The sequence below is a fragment of the Tachysurus vachellii genome, chromosome 11, assembly GCF_030014155.1.
Source record: "Tachysurus vachellii isolate PV-2020 chromosome 11, HZAU_Pvac_v1, whole genome shotgun sequence".
Lineage (NCBI taxonomy): Eukaryota > Metazoa > Chordata > Actinopteri > Siluriformes > Bagridae > Tachysurus > Tachysurus vachellii.
The window spans coordinates 19,959,638-19,982,169 of NC_083470.1; the positions used below are offsets into that span (position 1 = coordinate 19,959,638).

General features: G+C 38.5%; 1 protein-coding gene across 1 annotated transcript in view; it reads right to left on the bottom strand.

The window, feature by feature from the left end:
- Positions 1-109: 109 nt before the first annotated feature.
- The window catches only part of plxnd1 (plexin D1), an 88,471-nt gene continuing 66,048 nt past the window's right edge, over positions 110-22,532 (bottom strand). The window contains exons 24-36 of the mRNA XM_060881890.1: positions 20,277-20,407; positions 19,285-19,483; positions 17,871-18,017; positions 17,196-17,352; positions 16,259-16,365; positions 15,767-15,830; positions 12,897-12,931; positions 12,291-12,395; positions 10,544-10,707; positions 7,974-8,121; positions 5,109-5,249; positions 3,396-3,470; positions 110-1,105 (exon numbers count right to left, since the gene is read on the bottom strand). Of these exons, the coding sequence (XP_060737873.1) occupies positions 989-1,105; positions 3,396-3,470; positions 5,109-5,249; positions 7,974-8,121; positions 10,544-10,707; positions 12,291-12,395; positions 12,897-12,931; positions 15,767-15,830; positions 16,259-16,365; positions 17,196-17,352; positions 17,871-18,017; positions 19,285-19,483; positions 20,277-20,407 (1,590 nt within the window). The 3' untranslated portion in view covers positions 110-988. The remainder of the gene's footprint in view (positions 1,106-3,395; positions 3,471-5,108; positions 5,250-7,973; positions 8,122-10,543; positions 10,708-12,290; positions 12,396-12,896; positions 12,932-15,766; positions 15,831-16,258; positions 16,366-17,195; positions 17,353-17,870; positions 18,018-19,284; positions 19,484-20,276; positions 20,408-22,532) is intronic.

A 22,532-nucleotide genomic window follows, 5' to 3' on the forward strand; every position in this document is an offset into this window, starting at 1 on the left:
ATTTCCACATTAAGTCTAATCTGATGGTTTGAATAGGGAAATGTGTGTGTACTGAGAAATACTAATTAATACAACATTTGTGTTTTCAACGTAATGACAGAATGCGTACTCAAGGTCATAGGTTTATTTGATAAAATGTCCCTCTTTTTCCATGAAAGTGACACATTAAACATCAGGCAGATTATCCAACACAATTAATCATAATAGTTCTTAGTTCTATTATGGTTTAGACTCAATCTAAACCTTGCATTCAACAACTTTCTAAATCCTTTAAAACAGCCTGCAGCTTCATCTTTATGTCCATAAACTTTAAATCACATGGACACGGATTGATTTGTTAAAAACCTTCGCCACCAAGGTTACATTCTACAAGCCACCAAATCTGATGTTTTCATTCTGACTCATCCCTCAAAGACTAGGCACAAGGAAATAAATTTAAAACACACCAGATTTTGATCAAGACAGCTTGAAGGAACGGTAACCTTTACACAGCGCAAGTTAGGAGGACTTTCCCCATTTTCTCTCACATTGAAATTATTATGCTATAAAAATCATACACAAAGCTATAAATATTGCTATGGAAATTTTTTTACTGTACAGTCCAGTGCATCATTGGCTCTTCCCCAGAGCGGGGTCAGTGCGTGAAGTAACCACAGGAACTCCTGGTTCCATAAGTCCACATTTAAACGGCCTCCCAACACGACGTCAAGTGAAATCCCATCAGTCCCCGTCTTGTTAACAGGCATAATGTGTTTTTGGATTGCATATCAATTAAAAAAAAAGCTCTCAGTCATAGATAGAAGAATTGGCAACAAAATGTTTTTGTTTTGATTCAGTTTATGTGTCCATCCTTTTTTTTTTTTCTCTTTTCTTTTTTTTGGATCAACCCTCGGTTTAGGTTTGATCACCGGAATGTATTGTAGCGGTGTACAGGCAGTGTTTTCATAGGCTCAGGACCTGTGGAGGATGCATTTGGATTGGCTGGAGTTCAGGCTTCGCTGCAGCACTCGTAAATGTTATCCTCCACAAGGGCGATGACCTGCTCAAACTTCAGCTGCAGCTGAGTGCGTCTAGCAGTCGGGTTCGAGTCCAAAGCGGTCACCACCTGTCACAAGGAGAAACGTATATATTTCAGATAAATACATATTTATTTGTATATTCTAATGTTTGTTGTAGCTCAGTACAGTAGTTAGAATTCTGTCATTAACTATGTTTTATTAAGCAAGAACATTTAATCTCTGAGCTCAGTCAAAAATCTAATGACTGAGCAGCTGTTAATGACTGTACTTCCCACCAGCTCATGTCCCAGATACTGAGTATACAAGTTAAGAGACTTACTCAACTCACCAACTGGCATCAACTGACTACCATGTTCTTAACGTCCAATCAATGATCAGTATTGTTTTTAATATTCAAATACTGATCACAAATATTCTCAATGTGCAATTATCACCAATGTTCTCAAGATCCAATCAATTATCACCAATGTTCTCAACATCCAATCAATAATCACAGATGTTCTGAACATCCAATCAATGATCACAATTGTTTTCACTTTCCAAATACTGATCACAAATGTTCTCAACATCCAACTAGATCTGTAAAGTTTGTCGTGACAAACTTTGATGTTGGCTTTGATGAAGCAAGTATTCGCAAAGGCCGGTGCTTTATGGAGGCGAGTGGACATAAGGGACAGTTTTACTTTTAGAAGCAAGTGGACAGAAGCTAGGGTGCCAAAACATTTGGAGGCAAGTGGAGCATGTGACATCATCTGAATACTCTTGAGGAAGTTTCCCTCATTGGGCTGAGTGTTTTGATATGTTACATGTCCATGTTGTGCTAATTTTTGATTTTGCATATTTTGGGGCTGTGGGACAATCGAAAGGCCAGTCGGTATACCAATTTAAAAGTTTGTTCAGAGTATCACCCTAAAGGAGCTGGCCGAGTTTGGTGTAGATAGTTCGAAAGCTCGCCGAGTTATAAACCTCCAAATTTTATAATGGGAGTCTATAGGAAAAAAGGCCAATTTGAGACCCGGTACCAGAAGTACCGGTACTCAGATCGCTTAGAAAAGTAATAGCAACCAACTTCAGACCAGGGTCTACAACATATCCGAATTTGGTGCATATGGCTCGCAAGCTCTAGGAGGAGTTACTCTTGATAAATTTTTGTCTAAGCTTAAATTGGAAAACAGAATGTTGGCTTCTACAAAAGCCAACATAATTAATCACTGTTATTCCCAACATTCAATCACTGATAACCGTTGTTCCAATCACTAAACACCCCTGTCCTTCACAACCAGTCACTGATCTCCATGGTTCCTAACTGCCAACCATCATCATTATTCACAACATCCAATCAAAATTAGCATTGTTTTGAACATTTGAAACTCTTTATGATGACCTAAAGCAATAAACATTATATTTTTGAATTGAATAATTAATAATTAATAACAGCAAGAAAACATTTTTCCTTCCAAAAGCATTTTCCTCCATTTATTTTCCGACTTTTTCTCGTAATACATTTGGTCAGAAAATGGTCATCAAAATTAAAATGTAAATTAGTTTATGATGTAATTTAGGGAGTTTTTGAGAAAGCATTAGCTACTTTCCCTCGACAATACTTGGCAACACTGAAGTGTAATCTTTAACAGCTCAGCTAAATGCTGTATACACTGGATTCCGCCTCACTTGTTTGTCATCTGGTTTAAAGCATCTGCTCAATGTAAACACAAATTTCTGAAAAACATGGTCTAGTTAAAGAAGCGCCTATGAACAAAAGTGCATCCAGTTTTCAAACGTTTCATACGATTTCTGCACTCTTGACCTTCACCTAGCTTTACAACTCCACTTCATCATCCGGAAATGTGGCGAGAGAAAAGAGAAAGTGCAAACAATTTGTCCACTTTACACACACGCAGCGCGTCACAGACATCGCACGCCCTCACAATGCTTGGCAGATCCAGCTAAGCTGCTGTTTTCTAAACCCCCATGCAGTTAGTCTTTCATGTCCAGCAGAGCCATTCACTTAGCATTATGCGTGTAGAGAATGAGCTCAATCACACACGCCTGCAATCAGCCATGTTTTTCACTGCGCCGCTCCAACATGCTGAGGCTGAAGAATGGGTATTAAAACAGCCCCGGGGATTAGCGTCAGGGTGCCAGGACGCACACGCACACTCACTCACACACACAAACACACACACACAGTCATTCAGATGATATACTGCAGGTGGGATGGGAAAAGGCCACTCTTATCAAGCATATGGGAGGTATGTGTGTAAGCATGCGTGCATAAGCTTGTTAGAAGAGTTGTATAGAAGTGTACTCTGTCTGAATCTTACTCACTGACTGTAACTCCATTACAGCACATGAAGACAAGTTAGAACTCCTTACCTGAGTCCGGTATCTTTTGGCATATTTGTAGATCTCGGTCAGGGCCAGGTTGGTGTTGAACTCGTTCCGGTATTTCTGTTAATCACAGACAAATGTGTTAATTAGATTCATTCACAAATAAAAAAAAAACATTATCTGAATCCAGCGAAAAGTCACATGACTGAGAATGTGTCGTACTGCTAATCCATTTTTTGCATTTAGCATAGAACAGTATACATAATAGTATAGCATAGAACAGTATACATAATACAACAGAAATAATATGTCATATTTACAATTCACTATGCTACATAACTTGATTCACTTGTCTGAAGAAACTTTTACTAGTAACATTCATTCTTCATTGCAGAAAGTTTGGATACAGTTCCACATCATTCTGATGAAAAACTGTATATTTACGATTTATTAATACAGAAGTGTCAAAGTATATTAGCTAAATTTGGACAACAACTTTTTTTTAGCCTGTTTTGTAGATTTCAGCAACAGGATGTTGGAACCTTTCCTTTAAGTTTCTGGTCCATGTTGACATAATTACATCACACACTTTTTTTTAGGTGAACATTAATGCTGTCAATCTCCTGTTCTATCACATCCCAAAGGTTTGGGATTCAGATCTGTTGAACTCCAATGTTCATGGGAGCAGATTGAGATGACTTTTGCTCCGTGTGACATGGTGTATTATCATGCTTAATGTAGCCATTAGAAGATAGTAAATTGTGGCTATAAAGTGATGATAGCTACAATTTATCACATGATCACCAACAATACCTAAATAATCTGTGGCATTCAAGTGACATTTGAAAACATTCCCCACATCATTACACCACCTCCACCAGCCTGAAAAGCAGGTTGGCTCCATGGATTCATTCTGTTGGTGCCAAATTCTGCCACCTGTCCCTCAGCAGAAGTTGATTTTCCATTTTTCCATTTTTTCATCTGTCTAGTTTCTGTGAATCTGTGCTCACTGCAGCTTCAGCTTTCTATTGGTGGCTGACAGAATTGGAACCTGACGTGATCTTCTGCACAATTGTACTGATTTTTGTGCTGAATTCTCTGTATTACTGTCACCTTTCTTTCAGCTCGCATCTGACCGGTTATTCTCAGTTGTCCTCTCTCATCAATCAGAGGTTTCAGTCTCTAGAACCTTCACTTATTGGATGTTTTTTCCTTATTGCATCATTGTGAGTAAACTCTGAAGACTGTTATGTGTGAAAATTCCAGTAAATCAGCAGTTATAGAAATACTCAAACCAGCCTGTCTGCCACCAATAATCATGCCACATGATGTCAAAATCACCGAGCTCACACTATTCCTGCATTTTTTTATACATTGCACTGCTATCACATAATTAGTTGATTAGATAACTGCATGAATGAGTAGGTGTTCCTAATAAAGTGTCTGTAAGTGTGTAGCCTTGCATTTTTCCATAAACAAATAATATTGATGGTCATTTATCACTGCTGTATCATGATACCCATCATTTTATATCTTTATATCTGAGAAATATAATGAGGTTTTTAGTTTCCAGACCTAAATTTTTTTTATAATGTTGCAGCTAAAATTTAAGGTAAATTCTGCTCAAAAATGTTGCTATGGAATCTTATTGTCATTAACAATGAAGGCTACTCTCTGGTAGCATCTTCCTCCTATGGATTTTTTTTATCCAGTTATATTACCAACAGGAAAATGTGTAGAAAGTGTTCAGGAACTCACGCGCGACTCCTCGGCTAAATGCGCGTTCATCTCCTGCTCGCTGAGCGGCGCCATCTCTTGGATCTGCTTGTAATAGGACTGAACCCTCTTCTTGTACTCCGGGATCTCTTTAGCATACAACAGCTTATTGGTGGGAGAGTCCTGTCAACCAAAAAAAACAATAATAATGAATGACATGTCTGTTTTTTTTAAATTGAATGTGTTGTGTTTCCTGTGCAGTTCTCCAGACCATAATGTAATGTAACTGGAAAAGTGGGAAAAGATTAATGCTGAGCAGTGTTGTGTAGTGCACAGGTTTCCCAGGTTCCTCCTCAGGGACTCTAATGTGGGACATTTTTTATTCTGTTCCACTTCTGCACACGCTTGAGTCCAGGCTGTAGGATGATGATAACTTGGTGCAGGTGTGTTAGGAGCAGAGAACATGAAAAATGTGCAGTGGTTCATGAATCTTCGGTGTAATGAGATTAATTTGGAAAAAAATCCCTGTACAACAGAACAAAGTTGAATCAGTCCAGGTGAAGAAATTAAACATTTTTTAGGAGCGTCTCCTCGAAATATTTTGTCAAGTAAGCTTAGTTGGTCTACTTTTAGAAAGCAAGGTTTCTTAACAGGGCGTACTGTAGGAAATAATCGATGGGGTAGAGTCACACAGTAAATTTGTCTTATTCCTTTATACCACAGCAAAAATGCTGAACATTTGAATTTGATCTTTGTTGTTGGTTCCATTTCTTGTTGTGTAGCGTCTCTGAGATGAGTTATTTATGTTATAGCGGCAATAAACTGTCCCCTCACCAACATCTATTATTTATTTATTTATTTACTTTTTTTTAAATAAGACAAAAAATCATAGCTTATGTTATTGGGAAACTGCAGACAAAACATTTTGAAAACTTGTTGGAAAAAGTTATAGCTTTCCCTCCAATTTCTCCTTTAAGTTCTTAATAAACATTGCATCACAGAAAACTTCACTTCACAGTAACAATGATTACGATTCAGTTTGTAATTTGTTTATGCACAGCGTCTGCTATAGAAATCCCTGTAATGTTGTTACAATAGAAAGGATAATGTACGATATAAAAAAACAAGCACATTTAATGTAAACTAATATAAATATTGATTCTGTATTGAGAAGTATAGGTTTTTTGCTTTTACTAGCGTGCTATGCTTAAGCAATATCACATGACCAAGAGTGATGATATAATCAAAATATCAACACGGCTGCGATTCTCCCGCAGTACCACAACAGACAGTTGTATAAAAAGAAAATGATTACAGAATAACTGACATTTCACGCACAATCTGGCCAAATGTTTGGCCTAATACATGTTGCCATGCCAACGCTGACTGACAGTTTAAATATCTGGAATTGCATGTAGTGAATTTTACACAGACCAGTGGCGTGATAGAAACAGTGAAATGTACAAGCACTGATATATTGAATATCATTGACTTTTAATATCAACAAGCTTGTCCAATCAAATTAGAGGACTGGAATAAACTTATAGAAAGTGGCTTAAACCTGTGACATTAATGGTGAAGAAGTTCTACTTGGTGGAAGAACATAACAGCTGTTAATCTCAATGCAAAAAAGGTACCAAGGATTATGTTAAAAACGTTTTACTGCTGCAATGATGGTCTTTAGGGTAAAGTATGTCAGGTAAAGTTGGTCTTAGTTGATTAAGGAAATGCATACGTGTGGTGTGTGATAAACAGGTCTTAGGTCATGTGTTGGTATTTATGTACTATTTGTTCAGTCTGTACTGAAGTGTAATTTATCAAACTTGGAAAAAGTAAAAGTGTGAGTGTGTAGATTGTTGTGCCTCTCATTCCATATGTTCCAGCTCTGACCCTGTGCCTTCTTCAAGCCCTTCATTAAATGATGTGAACTCCGTAGGCAAGCACTCCTCCTTATAGACGGACTGTATGCTAACCGCCTTCACACGAACAAAGTGCATCGTTCGGTGTGTTACACAATTTCGATGCGTTTATGCTGATAAACAGCAGGATAATTACAGTTGAGTCAGATAATTAAAGCAGAATGAATCCATGAAAGAGTAATCAATGTGCAATTGTCTGGAAATACATTACAACTCTTCTATCAGTATATCTAACGCCTCTCACTTTCTTCCTCTTTCTCTTCTCTGTGTGTGTCACACTCTTTTCCTCTCTTACAGTTCACTTCCTATGTGCACTTCATCTGTCTGATGGCCCTCTGACCCTTGGCATCCGTCTTTCTTTTTTGGCTCCTGCCTGCATTTCTCATGAACACACAAACACAGATTCATCTAATCTACATACCTCACTATCACTGACCAAATCACCAAGAAAGCAGAAGATAAAAGAAGTTGCATGCGTGTGTGTGTGTGTATGTGTGTGTGTGTGTGTGTTTGGGCATTTTTTTATGTCTTGGTGGGGAATAAAAGTCCATGCATTTGTACTTTTGTGTGTTTGAGTGTGTCTGTATTATACATGTATATGTATGTATTCCATATTTTCCTGAGTGAAATTTTAGGAGTGTGTTGAAAGAGGAAGATGAAGGGCTCTGCGGCTCTAGAGACTGACAAATGCAGGAAGATCAAGGAGTTTATTTCAAGGGTAAAAGAGTGAAAGGGTTACTTAAAATATGAGGGGTTAGAAGTGTACTTAACCACACACACGCACTCATACTTACACAAGAGAATCACTGAAAGAGTTGAGAGGAGATGTTAACAGAGATATCGAATGCTAACTTTACCCAGGTGTAGGATCAGACGTTTCTTTTGTGTGTTGATGATATTTCCAAAATGGATTCCAGATGAGTTTACTGGTGGATTGTGTGTGTGTGTGTGTGTGTGTGTGTGTGTGTGTGTGTGTGTGTGTCCTTACCTTCCCAAGCTGTAGGTCAGAGATGGAGCATGCGTCAATAAAAGCCTGAGCTATGACGGACAAACACGCGTCCATGTGATCCGTCTTGTCAATGTCAAACACAAACTGTGGATTCTTCAGGATGTTCACCCAGAAACGGAGAGGCAAACTAAGAGAGACAGATGAAGAAAAAAAAAATAGAGAGGAGGAGATGAGAGACACACAGTGAGAGATGAAAAGTGGAAGGTAGAGAGGAACAAAGTGACAAAGACACAAAGATGGAGAGAGGAAAAAAGAGGGAAGAAAAAGGGGAAGTAACAAGCGACAAAGTGACAGAGACCAAAAGACAGCAAGGGACAGAGAGGGGGGCACAATAAAGGGGGAGGGAGAAGAGATGAGAGAAAGAAACAGGAGGATGGAAAGAGAGAGTAAAAAAATAAAATTGAGATACAGAGAGAGAGAGAGAGAGAGGAGAGAGAGAGAGAGAGAGAGAGAGAGAGAGAGAGAGAGAGAGAGAGAGAGAGAATTCATGCCATCAGAATTACCAATTAAAACACATTTTAGTGTCACCAGGGAGCCAAAACTTTCATCTCCACACCAATTTGTTTCTCCCAGTCACGTTCTTAATAGCCTTTAGAGTCTTTTGAAATGCGCTTAACACAATCATGTCTAGCCCTTGAGAATTGATCCCCATAGCTAATTTCCACACAGCTAATGTTGTTTGGCCAACAAAATAATCAGCCAGCGTGAACTCAGCATCCAGAAACTCGCTTAACTCACTGAGAACATGACACAGCCACAGAAATATACAGACTATATAGATACGATGATGACGACGATGATGATATCCGATGAAGAATTGTAACAAATGAGGACGTCAGTCTGTATCAATGCTTATGAGCATCATCAGTGGAGCACGAAATGAATTTAGAGTGAAGTCGTAAATGTGATTGTGTCTACTGGCATATTGTAATTTATACACACTGAGATTTGTCCTCAGGTGAGTGCAAGTTCCTAAGTAACCTCAAGCAATGCTGAAAAGAAATATGATCATTCATATGCTGCTAAACAAATAAATTGGAAAAGATAAAGGGATTTTAGTTTGGACAGTAATTTAAGCCTATGTCTAAAAAAAAAAGAAATATGCACATAGAAATATTTGGCTGGAAAATATCTCATGGTGCAGAGAGAACGTTGGCACAAATACGGCAGGCTGAAAAACAGAAGGCCGTACTGGCATTCGCTGGGGAATATGGCATTAAAAAATGACATTACAGATCGAGTGGGTGTATGTAGTAGTGATTCGGGGATCGCAGTTACAGTATATCCGTGGGCACTGTGGATAATCCGCAGGTTGGGCGGGTCAGGTAAGAAAATATGACAATATTTCGGGTGGGTCGCGGGTGGATGAGATAGGCACATGTCATTAATGATGCAAATATTAAATACATACTCTAAATATCAGAGGAAAATTTGCTTTTGTTCTGTGAGAAACAAGATCGATTCCCACGGCTGTAGCGGTGCGAGCGAACGCTCATTTAGTGCAGTAGGCCGTGTTTTAGAATCCCAACACAGTTGATGCTATTCTGTTTTTGCCAAATAAGATAAGGGTCATTAACATATTTGGCATTTATGCCAAATTGAAACCATTTTTGTTGTAGGGTTATAAATATATGGTGTGTTCTGTAGCCTATAAGCAACGAGTTATTGGGGGAAAAAACGTTCTTAATTGTCACTTTATGTATTTTGGAAATTTGCAGTACAATATCCCCAATTTTGAAAATATGGGGCTAATAGCCGATATCGAAATAAATAAATAAATAAATAAATGTTCATTTAAAAGCAGCATCTGTCCAGCATATTATGCTATGTGCAGATCGCTCTAACTGCACGAAATGTGCTGTTAAAGAACTATCCATTGACCATATCATCATGCCGAAAACTAAGAATTAGTATAATTTTAATGCGACGTTCGGGTGCAGGTCGGGTGCGGAGATCTCATTCAGAGATGCCATCTCCATGTGGTCTTTGAGGACAAAAACCTCCTCATCAATACAACATATGTCAGACTGTACAGTATATGTCACACCCTCCAGTGTCATCCGAATGAGGATGGGTTCCCCTTTGAGTCTGGTTCCTCTCAAGGTTTCTTCCTTTACCATCCAAGGGAGTTTTTCCTTGCCACCTGACTCACTTCAGACTTGCTCATTGGGGATAAATACAAACACATTAAGTCTATCTAATATTAATCTTGAATTTTTGTATTATATTAATCGTTATATTTTTCTTTATATTAACCTTTTGTTTTATGTTTATGTTCTGTAAAGCTGCTTTGAGACAATGTCAATTGTTAAAAGTGCTATACAAATAAATTTGAATTGAATTATTCAGAGAACATTTTGGTGTGGGTGAGAGTCGGGGGATGATTTATTTCAAGCAGTGGATTATGGTGATGTTTGAGCTGATCCATGTGATCTCTGGTGTGCAGGTTTGGTCAGGATGATTACTTCAAAATATCGTGCGGTGAAAACCCAAACCATGAAGATGTACATTCCAGCAAACATATAACAAAAAATATGATGTCTCTGTACCTGTTTGTCTTCCAGATGTGCAGTGTGTCCGGGTCTGTGATTCCCCGTTTGTCAGCCTGCTCTTCTAGAAAGTCGAAGAAGTACTTCACGGCTAGTGGCGGCTTCTCGGGCGGGATGCTGAGCACGGCTTGGAAGAGGTCATCCAGGAACTTCTGGAGCGTTCCCTGTAAACGGTAATTTTGGGCTGTAACTTAAATTCAAAATCAAATGTATTTGTTGGGGGGCACGGTGGCTTAGTGGTTAGTACGTTTGCTTCACACCTCCAGGGTTGGGGGTTCGATTCCCGCCTCCACCTTGTGTGTGTGGAGTTTGCATGTTCTCCCCGTGCCTCGGGGGTTTCCTCTGGGAACTCCGGTTTCCTCCCCCGGTCCAAAGACATGCATGGTAGGTTGATTGGCATCTCTGGAAAATTGTCCCTAGTGTGTGATTGCGTGAGTGAATGAGAGAGTGTGTGTGCCCTGCGATGGGTTGGCACTCCATCCAGGGTGTATCCTGCCTTGATGCCCGATGACGCCTGAGCACAGGCTCCCCCCGTGACCCGAGGTAGTTCGGATAAGCGGTAGAAAATGAGTAAGTGAAAATGTATTCGTCATATACAAAGTGCACATGCAGTGAAATGCATTTTACAACTGACTGTGTTATGCGGATACAATACACTGACTGATGATGTGAATATAAATATGAATCTGGCAAAGTCTTCTGCTTTATGTTATCTGGAACGCTCCATTTCTAGGATTTATCACTTCTCCATATGTAGTGTTGGGAGCTTTAAAATAGAAATGATATCTCAAGACAGTATGATGACGGAATTTTAAAATCCACCTCCAGACAAATGGTTTTGGAAAACGTGCTTATGCTTTATTAGAGTTGAATGATTATTAGTGCCAGAGATGAAACACAAAGGCACAGAATGGCAATTAATAAGAAAAAGTATTTGAACTAATCTTATACTGACTACCTAAATCTTCATGTTTGATGATTTATTAACCGGCTGCTCTGACGTCCCACTGGGACTGGAACTGAGCATGTTAATAAAAGCAGGTGCTGTCGGAGAGTAAACCCGTTAATCCTGTAGATTAAAGACTCACACAGGTCTAGCCTTAAGTGACAGACACAAGCATGTTGTGTTCAAGCGTATGATTAAAGTGACCCAGAGCCTGCTCTTTATTTACCTAATTTTAAAGGACCGTATTTGATTAAACCAAAAAGATGCAACTGATTAACAAGCAGCGTGTTATGTATTTAACTCTAGTAAACTTTCTCTGGTGAAATCTCAAATCTGATTGGTCAGAAGGTCCGTTTTCTGTAGTAACAGTTCATTCACAGCTTTCTTTTTTTTTCCACATGAAAATGAGTTTGAAAAACTTATGATCTATCAAAGAAAAGTGTCTAATTGTTGATATGGTGAGGCTTGCAGATGTCTATTGGACATTTAATATAAGGAGTCTGTTGTGGCAGGGCTTTGTAACAGACACCCTGGATGGAGTGCCAACTCATCACAGTGCACAATCACCAACTACGGATGATTTAGAGATGGCAATCAGTCACCAGTGCTTGTCTTTGAACTGTAGAGGAAACCAGAATATCTGGAGGAAACCTCCGAAAAACAGGGAGAACATGCAAACTCCACACACAGGGAAGAGTTGGGAATCAATCCCCCAACCCTGGAGATCCAAGGCAAATAGAGACTTTTAGTAAATATTTCATTACTGAGATTGTGAGTATCCTTTCAGTCTTTGTCTCTTACCTTAGTGGAGAGGAGGCGTGTCAAATAAATCTCAGGTAACACCTTCTTCCTGTGACTGTGCCGATGAGACTTCTTAGTCTCTGTGAGCTCATCGTGGGGCAGAACCTGCACCGATCACAACATTGTAAAATATGCAATAAAGTGGCTTGCATGCTATGAATTGTGTGTGCCAAAGAACGATCCAAATAACAATGAATAATGTGATTTAATGGAGTGCTGAATGTTTATAGCTCTTTAATGAGCACTAAACCTCAATGCAAGGCAATGCACGGAAAGGAAAGTAGTTTCATTAAAGGATTAAGAACAGAACTTTTAGGCTGTTTTTTTTCTTCTTCTTCTCCTAAAGACAACACATCTGCAACTAATTCTTTGTCAGTTTAATTTTGTGAATTTCATTTTCAAGAAGACTTACATTAGCCAATGCATTGTCTAGCATGTCTCATTCTCTTTCACTGCGTGTCATTGCTCTGAAGATTGTACGTACACTGTGATTCCTCCAGACATGGGGAAAATCTTGCATAAGCATCCACAGACCTCAAATGTGTGTGTGTGTGTGTGCGTGATTGGGTGGGTGGATGTGTGCATGAAGGAGAAACACACACTTACCAAATGAACATACTTCTCAGTGTCCAAGTCTTTAGCTGCATAGAAAAGTGAACAATTACTCAGTAAACCAGATGGCAGACAAAAAGCCAAAGGTAAAAAAAAATGAAATGACAGAATAATTAAAGGAGAGAAATTCAACATGCTAGGCTGAGGGAAAGGTTAATGAGAGAAAACCTGAGAAGTAGTGAGTGTGTGTGTGTGTGTGTGTGTGTGTGTGTGTGTGTGTGTGTGTGTGTGTGTGTGTGTGTGTGTGTATGTGTGTAAGTGTGTGTGTGTTAGCAAGGTCAGGAGAGGAGAGACTCTGATTGGTAGTGGAGCCAGCTTAATGAGCTTTAGGACCTCACTGTGATTACAAAAGACATTAGGTTTCTCCGGTTTACAAACACATCCTAACAGCAACACACACTGTACTGACCCTCATTATGTGTGTGTGTGTGCGTGAAGGTGATCTATTTATTTATTAGTGTGTGTGCTAGGGGTTTGACAAATTGCATTCCAATTTTAATTACTTAAAACATTGAACATTCAGATACATTTAAAATATATCATGAGGCAACTTCGATATTTCACCATTTACACACAGTGAGCCTCTTTCATCACACTGAACAAAAATCATTCGTTAGAGCCCTTGCACATACCTGTATCACATTGGTAAAAATTTGGGAAAATCTGTTTCCCATCCAGAAGCTTATGAAATTGTTTGAATACAGTAAAGAGACTCAACCTCGATGGTTATGTTATATATTACTAAAATAGTAGAAAATAGAATTACGTTTTAAACATCTTATTTATTATAATTGCATGCATGACGGCAACTAAAATTTTTGTAAACCTCTAAATCCAGAACTTAAAAGAAATAAGACCATTCTGTTAGGACAAAGCTCACACTCTATAAGAGCTGCAGTGGCTGAGCTGCATTATTGGAAGGACTTGTTACAGTACCAGCTGCTCTATTGTTATTACCTTTTTTTTTCATTATTGTGGGAGTCACTGCAGGCAAATCAGCTGCATCATGAGCAAACTTGATGATTTATATGTGATCAACATACACATGCAAGTACGAAGAAAATCTGTTCGCATTGCAGAAACTTTTTTAGTCTGGCAGGAAGTATTAGTTTTAATTTAGCTTTGGTTCGAAAACATTTACACCCAAATCTATACAAAATAATTAATACGCATGGCTTAAAAACCTGAAGAATATCTCAAGCCAACTTTCCTATTTTATAAATTTCCAATTTTCTATCAGTTCTTGTGTGGATGTAGGATCTTATTCCAGAAGCAGAAACCACACCTCATACCTGAATCTACTGAAAGCTAAGATCAGCTGATTAAACAGGTGAAATCAGGTGTAGCTCTGGATTGGTTGGAATGAAAACCTGCACCTACATATACTGGCTCTTAGCAGATTAGATTGGACATCACCGGTCAGGGGTTTAATAAAAGCAAGCTTAAAAACATCTGGCTGTCTGACTCTATTACACTGTGCATCCTAAATCTGATAGACCAATATCTGATAAAAACTTAACAATAACATTAAACCAAATAATGAGCAATTAAGGTTGACATTTGGATAAACATATTTTTAGTCATTAAGCCTTTCATGCTTTCATAAATGTCCACATTTATAGATAGTTTGATCATCTGTTTTTAGGATAATATCACTTTGACTGTCTTTCATTTCAGTGTCTCTTATATATCAGACAGACTTTCTACACAATTTGTTTCTATGATAAAAAAAATCGCTATTATCCAGAGGTGGGAGTAAGTCACACATGTGCAAGTCACAAGTCTCAAGTCATGAATGTCAAGTCAATTTCAAGTCAAGTCTTTTTTTAATATTTGTCAAGCAAGTCTCAAGTCTCAAATTTGCGATTTAAGTCTGACTCGAGTCAAGTCGAGTCCCCATCTCTGAATCATTTAACTGAAGTCCGAGTCAAGTCTCAAGTCATGAATGTCAAGTCAAAGTCAAGTCAAGTCTTTTTTCAATATTTGTCAAGCAAGTCTCAAGTCTCAAATTTGCGACTTACTGTAAGTCTGACTCGAGTCAAGTCGTATGACTCGAGTCCCCCATCTCTGCTATTATCTGACTGAAAGACTTTGTTTTTGTTTCAATTGAAGGTAGATTTTTAGAAATTAGCTTCATGTGACTCCTACAACTAACAAAAACACTGATTCTAGAAATTATGCAGAAAATTCTGATGTATTTGGTTTCAAACAAGGATATTTTCTATGATTCTATTTCTATCACCAAAAGTTCAGTTATAATGTTTTATCCGTTTGTACTCATGATTTTCCTACACATTGACAAGACATTTTAATTCATTTAATAGTCATTCAGAAAAAGTCCAAATTCATGATATGCCTTTTTAAGTATACTCAAACCATCTAATGATATGTTTTTAAATACAAGAGACGGTTAAAAGAGTCCCATCACAGATCACTATAGATACGATGAAAGAGTATTGAAAGACTGAAATTAGTTCTGACAGCCATAATTAAGATACATTGACTCGAACGTTCTTCATGATGGCTGAAAAATATGTTTTAAAAGCAATAAGTTGTTATGCTGAGGGAGAATAAAAATGTAGGCTATAGAACGAAATAATCTAGATGCATCAGTTTGCATAAGGAGTTGTTTTATAATCGCATCGTGGAACAGTGAATGGAAATTGAATTTGAATTGAATTGTGAGTTGCATGATGATTCCCATCCTGGCAGCCATGCGTAATGTAGCATGAATAAGAGACAGATCTCTGTCTGTAAAAGCAGGTAAAGGAAAATTTAATATGTGAGTCAGCAGAGCGCATCCAGTGCATCCAACAGGGCCTCACGCACACACACACACACACACAGCGAGTCATGGTCATTACCTCTGCCCAGTGTGTTCTCTCTCTTGTCTTTCATGCTCATGGCCAGAGATGCCCCCTCAGGGATCTGTAAGGAGCAAGAGAGTAAAGGTCAGAGTTCAGGAGGGTCAAAGGTATCGTACTGCACTCAAGAGGAGCAAAAGCACTCATTAAGTCAAAGAAGTTTACAAACTGTGTAATGAGTTAGGCAGCCTTTTCACTGAGCCGAGACTGTAGGCTTTGCTACAGGCATAGATGCACACCACGCACGCACACACACACACCACACACAAATACACACACCCACATGCACACACACACATTTCACAGCTCATTCCCAGTGGCACCTCTCAAGCTAAACAGTCACACTGGTAAGAGTGGAAGGGTCATGACTGTTTGCACACATTCCGTCTCGTTCCCTTTCCCCCTGTGGTCCTTTTTGTCTTGCCTCATGCTGGGACACAGTTTAAGAAAAAAGGGATTTTGAGGGGGAAGGGAAGGGAAAAGGACACGCACCTGGTAATGAAACACAGTGTTTAGCTTCTTCCTGCCATCCTCCATTATAGAAGTGTTATCCAGATCCTGAAGTATTCGGCTGCTGAAACCTCCACCGGGAAACCACTCTGGAGATTGAAAGAGGAAGTCGAATCATCATCGAACGCTTAATCCTAACTGTACAGTCTAATTCTGTTAACTCTAATCCTAATTTGAAACATCAACAATCCTAACATCCCAGACTTCATCTGATTTAGACCAGATTAAAGGTCAATAGCAAGTGTGTCGTGTGCCAAAAGTGGGCCAGCTGTAATCAGGACCGGTTAAAGTTTGCTCGACATTTTAAATCTGGGTGGAAAACGTCCCAAATGCAAAGCAACCGTATATATAAAGCCTGTGCGACATTTTCATTCTAGGCCAAAAGTGACCCAATTGTAAATTCTGTACAAAAATATGGCACGGCATCATCAGGGTTAGTTTGTTGTGTTGTGGGTAGACTGCGATGAATTAATCATTGTCATTCCACAGCCGTATGCGGGCCAGATGGAAATGTTAAGCATGGGCTCATTTGTTGTCTGGAATAACCCTATTACTCTAATCTTATATCATATTATCACTATACACTACCTTGATTAAGTATTCACCCCCTGTACCTTGTCCACATTAATATTATGGGCTAATTTGTACAGTATACATTCATGACTTAAAATCCCAATTAAATTAATTTCAGTTTCAGGTTGTAACACTTTAAATTGTTTAAAGGTTCAAGGGGGTGAAGACTTATGCAATACTTCCTACGTTTACGTCTTTAAGTATTACTTATAGTATTTATACTTTATAAAGTACACTAGAATTTGGCATCACGGCCTACTATTAATTTACTGTATTTATTACTTGAATGTCTTAATATCTTGATGGATTTATTTAAAACTTAAAAAAAAATAAAAGAAATTCCTACCTAATTCGACGTCCTCCTCTCGAGGCCACTGGGAGTAAGGCAGATTCTTATAGAAAGTCTCTAATATCTTCTCCTTCACCTGACAGATGGTGTCTGTGTTCATCACACGCACACTCACTGAGTCCATCCCAAAGCCTTGGAATGACACATTAATGTTCTGCAACACACAAATTAGATTTTCTAACAACAACAACATCAACAAAAAAAAATCTAAAAAATTGTTTTACAATCATGTAGAAGATTGAATAATGTATATTTTTCAAATCCACACAGTCAGCTAGCCTCAAGTTATCTTATGTTGTTGTGCAATTATTGTAATGAGCGTCTTAAAAAACAAAAGCCTAAAAAAAGGTTTTAAGGCTGTCATTACATTAGCAGCACTTAGCTTTAATGTTGAGCCAAGGTTGCCATGTCTTTCAGCAACATTCATGATAAAGCTACAATTGATGTGCCTTAAGGAACGTTGTGGATTTGCTGATCAAGCCTCTTTCATCTCGTGTTGTGACATCTGAAAGTCTTTTCACGTTTTTAGAGCTCATTATGATCGTTACACAACAACGTGGCATGACTTTAAGGCCTGCTATCTTGACAAGTTCGTGATCAGGCGGCGTAATCAGACACAATGTGGTGAGGCAGATGAACAGTCAGCATGTCAGATATCGTATTGAAACACACCAGCGGTTTGGCCTCGATGTTCTCTCTCAGGAGCCACTCTTCGTTCAGCGTGTATCTCGCCTTCCCCGTGATGGCGTCTATCGAGCCTTTGTTAATCTGCTGTTTGATCGCACACAGCAGCAAGAAGAAAGGCTCACCGACCGTCTCCTGAAACAAAACAATAGGAGAAAATTCTAAATACTTAACGGTGGAAAAATATTTGAAAGTTTCAATTATACTTCTGAGATGTGTTGAAATTTGAAAACGAATCGAATGAACACGTCTGTCAGTGAATAGGTCATAAAATATGTAATAAATCCTGTCAGGATGTGCTATTATAGAAAAATAATAAATGACAGGGTGTTTTTTGTAAATGTTGCCACCCTGATTATTTTACTATAACTGCAGGTAGCGTAGTGTTTCATCCCACTTATACCACAGCATGTATTATAGAACACATTTTATCAATAAATAATGAATTATATTTAATATTGCAGAATGTCTGTGAGATATTGTAAGTCAGTTACTTTCAATTTATCATTATGTTATTGCAGCTAGAAACAGTCTCTTTTCTCTTCTTACGTCTCTCTTCTTCTATTTAAAAGCTTTAAATAAAAAACTAAGTGGTAAAAGAAGTGTTGGGCTACTGACTGGAAGGTCATGAGTTCAAATCCCAGAATCAGCAAGCTGCCACTGTTAGGCCTTTGAACTTAAAAACCCTTAACCCTCAACTGCTCAATTCTATCATGCCTCAAGTGTGGATAAAGTCATCAGCCAAATGTTAGAAAAATACACAGCTTCTCACGTTACACAGAAACTGGAAAGCAAATAGTTTGTTTGTCCTGAAGGCTTTTCTTTTGTCTGAAAACTTACAGACGGTAACAAAAACACTGATTCTAGACTAAATAAAGGTTAAATAAATATCTCCTTAGAGAAAGATTCATATAAACAATGATACATTTTTCTTTATTAAATATCAACATGTTTATTATTCGTCTTGGATATTATGTCTAGCTTCCAATGTATCAGTCAAAACTGATGTTCTGGAATATTGTTCAGTACCTACAGACCAATCAGAATAGAGACTGCTGTGGTTTAATGCAGAGCTGTGCTCATAGCTTGCCTAATATTTAAAATATATAGAGAAGATAGAGCGCTGGGATTTTGGACCCACCTGGTTATTGTGCAGTATCGCACACTATGTCATGTTGTGACCACATTGTTAACAATTTGCTTGCTTACGTTAGCAACTTCTTATAAGGGCTACTGTGTGTGTACAATTGTAGCACAAGATATACATTAAACGTCAAACTTGAAACTTTTTTCAAAATGGATTCTAACAAACTATTTTTGCCGACCATAATGTGAATTGCTTTTTCAAAGCCCCTAAATTTAAATAGTTTCTAATAGTTGTTTTTTTATGTCATCCTCTCACTTTAAGATAGCTGTACATGCAGATGGACATCCAGTTGGTGAGCATCTTCTCCACCACGGACTCCGTGCGCCGCAGCATCAGCTTCGGGTTTTTGGAGGCGGACGCGTCTATCAAATCCACCAGCAGCTCCTTCATGATGCTGGTGTAGTATTCCAGTTTGCCGTGGAGGGCGATAGTGAGCAGCGAGGCCAGATTACATCTGGACAGATGGACACACATCAAAAGGTAGAGGAGAGAAAGAAGGGAGAGGAAGAAAAAAAATGAGAAGACAGTTGTGTTAGACAACAAAGCAGCTGTGCTTCCCAGTTGATACAGAAGGAAAAAATGGCTGAAGCTCTTAAACTTACAGAAAGAGGTGTATGTGCTGGAGTGCGTAGGCACAAGCGACTCCAGGGATTGTGTCAGTACAATGCTCCTTTCTCATGTATGAGTGTGTGTGTGTGTGTGTGTGTGTGCGACCCATAAAACTGGGGGATGTGGTTGAATCTAGAGACCCTTTCAGCAGATTCCAAAGCTCCTAATTACATGTGAATATAATGCTGAGACAGCTTGAAGTCTCGGATGTACCCCAGAATAAAACTCCCAGCATGCAACAGGGTATTGCAGTATTACAAAAGAAAAGTCAGAGACCTCTACCACAAACTATTTTTAATGCAGAATTTTAAAAAAATAAGTCAAATACAATCCGGTCCCTCTTTGCTGCTTATCATTCATGCTTTATTCATTTATAAGAAATCCTCGAATAAAATGAATAATGAAACACTGTCAGTTTGTTAAATTCCTGTCAGTCAAACTAAACGTGTCAAGTCAAAGTTGACATTTAGGCACTTGATGAAATGATTACATGATTACAAAGCCCATGAACTGTTTTATGGACTACATGAATAATAAGCAGGGATGAAAATGCCAGCTAAGTGCTATAGATAATGCCTCGGCATCTATTATGGTATATTCCCTGATGTGATTCGGACTTTAGTGGGAGAGAGTGTTACCTGTCTCGGACAGCAAAGTCCTTCTGCTGTTCCAGAGCATGAACAAAGGTGATGAGGAAGTGCTTGTTATTAAGGAGAGTGGAGAACATGGTAATTCCCTCCTCTACATTGGGCCTGGTGGTGCTGGATGGCTGAGAGAGAGAGAGAGAGAGAGAGAGAGCGAGCGCGAGAGAGAGAGAGAGAGAGAGAGAGAGAGAGAGAGAGAGAGAGAGAGAGAGAGTGAGTGAGAGTGAGAGAGAGAGAGAGAGAGAGGAAGAGCAAGACTGTGACAAATACAGAAAGTAGGACAAAGGATCTTGAATCACATTACTGAGAATTGGGTAACAGGTCACTTAAAAAAAAAAAGACAGACTTTTAGAAACCCCAAGGTTTTGCAACGTCATTTTAAATCACATATTTAGGAGCATAAACGATGACGATGTCACCTTTAATAATAAAGTCTCATCAAACTACTATGCAAACAAATCTCTGTACACAACACGTTCAGTAATCCAGCTTAATGAATAAATCCAGGCAAGCTCTTTGCCACATCGTGCAGTCGTTTCCTGATGGTGTTCTACTTATAGAGCAATGCTGTTCTGTCATACACCTCATTCACTGAGTCATCAATTTTAGGTAGAATGCACCTAAACTTGACCTTGGGGAGAATTCAATCTTTCTTGTTATAGAAGATAAGGTTGTATCTGAACCTGACAATCTGCCATTTGATCTGTGCTTTACAGCAGGATGGTCTAATATAATGAAAATGTCCAATGTAATGGCAAGCTTGCATATGGTGCAAGTTTTTTTTAATTTTTTTTTATTTTTAAAGATTAGAGAAGTCTTTCAAAGTTACTGTATTACTTTATGACTAGTGAGTGTAGCATGTACCAGCACAGCACTTATTCCAACCCACATGTTTCAATGAGGCACTTTCTAATAATATGTAGAATTCTAATTTCTTTCTTTCTTTTTCTTTCTTTCTTTCTTTCTTTCTTTCTTTCTTTCTTTCTTTCTTTTTTAATAGATGATTATCTGCATTGCTGGGGCTGTAAAACTAATCTTCACTAAGTACTGTATTCGCCTAATTTTTAGTAAATAATGTTTTTAAAGCTAAAGAATATTAATGCCAAATATTTCCTTAATTTTGTGCAGGTTACTACATTTTACCGATTTTTTCTTTCTTTTTCTTTTGCACTTTACTGTATGCATGTGCTTAATTTTTTCCAGCTGTTATTATTTATTCTGCTCAGTCACTGTATCATTGTATGCTTTTTCATCATAAGGATCCTGAGAAAGTATTAAAGAATAAGCATCAAATGGAGCGGATATAAGATCACCTCCTGCGAGCCTAATACCTGTATTTGGACTGAGGGTGGAAACCGGAGGAAACTCCTGAAGGTGCAAGGCCAATATGATCACCAATAATTTGGACATTTAGCTTGGATTACTTTCTCTGGGCAGGTTTACTTGTTCTCCCCATCCCTAAAAACATGCACATAGATAAACTAGCTATGCGAAATAAACCCTAGTGTGAAAGTGTATGCGCATGTTAGCCTGTTATGGACTAGCTGTTCCAGAATAAAGTGCTTAGTGATTCTAATCATAATACCCTAATTTGCATACAACTGAAGTAAATACTACACTGACGTCTAGTATGCTTACCTACAAATGATGTTCTATTTTAACATACTGTACACACTGTACGTATTTTGAGATTTGGGTGTCACTGAGGGGAGACAGTGAAACTCCCCAGTAGCTACCTGCAGCTCTCAAGAGGCTTGGTCTAAAAATATTCATTAGCATTTTGGAGACAGAATGAAGAAAATATTCAGGTGATGAAAAAAGAACTCCCTATAGCAGCTTGGAATGCCACAGAATCCTGAGAGCTAATCAATGAATACAAGTGGAATACGTATGACTCTGAATGAAAGATTACAATACTGATGATGATGATGATGAGTGACCACACCCTCACTACCGTTAATCGCCATAATGTTTTTGCTCCGGTTTGACCCAACAATCAGAGCTGTCACAAGAACAGCGTGAGTGTTTAGCTGAGCTGTGATGAAGCAGTCCCCATAGAAGCTTTCCATATGCTCCTCATAAAAATATAGAGAATGGGCAGTGGGGGGGTTTAGAGGGAGAGACAAAGACGAATGTGCATGTGAAGATTTATGTTCACTGATGTGAGGAGGGAAAAAAAACAGCGTGCGATTCCTTTAAAGACGATCGGCTGTGTGAAACACTTCATCACTGTTACTGACGAACCCCCCC